This window comes from Pseudochaenichthys georgianus, chromosome 24, assembly GCF_902827115.2.
Source record: "Pseudochaenichthys georgianus chromosome 24, fPseGeo1.2, whole genome shotgun sequence".
Lineage (NCBI taxonomy): Eukaryota > Metazoa > Chordata > Actinopteri > Perciformes > Channichthyidae > Pseudochaenichthys > Pseudochaenichthys georgianus.
The window spans coordinates 33,063,923-33,066,641 of record NC_047526.1 but is presented as its reverse complement, the minus strand read 5'-3'; the positions used below and the strand labels follow the sequence as shown (position 1 = coordinate 33,066,641).

The 2,719-nt window shown below is 36.1% G+C and overlaps 1 protein-coding gene across 5 annotated transcripts in view; it reads right to left on the bottom strand.

Annotated features, from left to right (window-relative positions):
* Positions 1–614: 614 nt before the first annotated feature.
* The window catches only part of fam184ab (family with sequence similarity 184 member Ab), a 164,644-nt gene continuing 162,539 nt past the window's right edge, over positions 615–2,719 (bottom strand). For 3 of the 5 annotated variants that reach the window (XR_004551216.2, XR_004551217.2, XR_004551218.2), the window contains one exon: positions 1,371–1,459. Coding sequence is in view for 2 of the 5 variants with exons in the window: in XM_034076385.1 (XP_033932276.1) it covers positions 1,378–1,459 (82 nt within the window). In the remaining 3 variants the exon portion in view is untranslated. Of the gene's footprint in view, positions 1,460–2,719 lie in introns of all 5 variants that reach the window. The other 2 variants (XM_034076385.1, XM_034076384.1) reach the window with 2 other exon arrangements.

Genomic DNA, 2,719 nt, shown 5'->3' with positions numbered 1-2,719 from the left:
AAAAGAAAAGCCAAATTCTGGAGAAAAAAGAAATAGAAGTGACATTTTAAAATAAAAATCTAATTCTGAGAAAAAGGAATTCTATGAAAAAATGCATATTTTGAAGAAAAAAAGGCAAATTCTGAGAAAAGTCATATTTGAGATGCATTGTGGGACATGTAGTTTATGGGCAACGTGCTTCTGTAGCATGTAACCGTATAATAAACATATTATATTCTTTGCAAGCTCTTGTGGGGCCACATAAAATGAAGTCGCGGGCCGAATGTGGCCCCCGGGCCTTGAGTTTGACACCCCTGCTCTAAGATATAAAAATAGTGCTAATAAAACACACTGTGCAATGCATATTACATTTTTGTATTTCTTTTTGTAATATTCTTATATAGCTCTTTCATGCATGAACATACATTGCTAAATGATTTTTAAACATTTTTAATTTTTATTATATTCCCTTGTATACTTATTTTTCTTAATTTTCGTACTTCAAAACCCTGTATTTCAATTACGTTAAATGACATGTAAACCACAATCAAATAAATGACGAACAAACCAAAGTAAATGTCACAATAATTATTTATTAAGCATACACATTATAATATAAATATAAAATATGCTATTTTTGTTTTTAAAATTGGTGAGACATCATTATATCTGTGTTGAGACAGACAACCATACAAACAGGTTTTTAATATTCTACCAAAATCTGCTGAAACTTCTATGCAGCTGTAACAAACTGGATGGTGCCGTCCTAAAGACTTCCCTGTGTTCATGGAGCGATATCAGAGACCCAGGTCCAGGTAAATGTCTCCGTAAACACCTCCTATAATTCTAAGATGCTGTATGCAGGGCCCACGTACAGAGAGAGCACAATAACCTACCATATGTTTCGTTATATATATTTATTTCTCACTGTAGTCCAACAATGGCAATTAGCAGCATGATAATGCACCACGCATTTTTTTTTTCTAGTTCCAAGAAACTGCAAAATAAGTTAGGAAGTTAAAGAAAGTAAAAAATAAAACATCAAACATACGGATGATCATTGCCACTGTACTAAGAGAAAAACTCGCCACAGTGAAACAATCAATAATTAAACAATCAAATGAGATCAGAGTGATGGGATTTGACGGTCACTTTACTTCTACTTCAGTCAACAGGAAGTGGATGATATTTACATTGTTGTTTTTAGCAAATGAATGAGAATGAAGTCCTAGTTGGCTGAAGTTAAAGTGAATTGATCCCCAAATCTCTCCATGACAATAAAGAACAAATAGTTTTAACAGTTTCCGCTTTTTTTTCTTCTTCGCTTGTTTTTCTGTACATTTTTCTCAAAGTTTGGTTGACATGCTGAATCCTTGTGTGTTGCGGGTTGGCGGTCGGTCAGAAGGAGAAGTACTGAGCGAACCACTCCTGGCGCTGGGCGTCCGGGGACTCGATGGCTGAGTCCTTCGTTTCAGGAGGGCTTCAGGAAAGAAACATCCCCACAACAATAACAACAACAACAGGAAGTAAAGACAGAAGAAGAGAAGTCAGGGAAGGAGCCAGAGGAAGTTGAACACATTGAAAACACTGATAAATAAGAACATCGTAACAACTGTTGTTGATAAAACTATTACCTTCTATTTGAGTAAATTGTTCAATTAGTGTTGGCTACAAGTGATGCGAAGTAACCAAGTACACACTCAATAAGTCATTTTAAATGCCCTTTGTGTTTCTTTACACTATATCTTAATACTGTTGTTGTTTTTGTAAAGTGTTTTGAATTGCTTTGTGTTGAAATAAGCTGTCTAAATAAAATTTCCTTCAGTACAATGTTGAGGTAAAGGGAAATATTGCATATTTGTACTCCGCTACATGTGTCCACAAGCCTTACCAGTAGTCTTTGTATCTATAAATGCAATACATCATTAAAATAGTTGTGCATATTCTTTGGTGACATATTATCTAAAAAAGTATTAATCACAGAATTGAAATAGTTTGCTGTATGGATGTACTCAAACACAGTACTGCAATACCACCATGAAGAAACACAAAATGTAAGATTGTTAAGATCTGCGTGAAGGTGTCATTACACATGTCTGTCCACAAGGGGGCAGCAGAGCCATTATCAGTCTTTGTGAGCTCAGCTTGTATGGGCTGTTTTTTTAAGTATGCACTTTTACTGTCCATCATTTAAAACAATCAAATCAAATAAATACAATAATTATGATATTATAGTCGATCTGTCACAGGGGACATTTTCTTTTTATATATTGAGTGCTTTCACGGTTAACACATTATGTATCTGTTACTTCAATATTTGAGAATGCACGTGTTGTGCTTTACTGTTCACAATATATTTGTCACTGTTAGCGTGTCACGGGCCTATAGTACATGATTTCAGCGATCAGATGTGCAATCAGACACTGTCTGGTTTCTAAGTGTGTGTGTGTGTGTGTGTGTGTGTGTGTGTGTGTGTCTGTCAGAGAGAGATTGTGTGTATGTGAGACTGTGTGTGTGAGAGAGAGATTGTGTGTTTGTGTGTGTGAGAGAGAGTGAGTGTATGTGTGAGATTGTGTGTGTGTGTGTGTGTGTGTGTGTGTGAGAGAGAGTGTGTGTGTGAGTCTGTCAGAGAGAGATTGTGTGTGTGTGAGAGAGAGATTGTGTGTGTGTGTGTGTGAGAGAGAGTGAGTGTGTGTATGTATGAGATTGTGTGTGTGTGTGAGAGTGTGTGTGTGTGGGT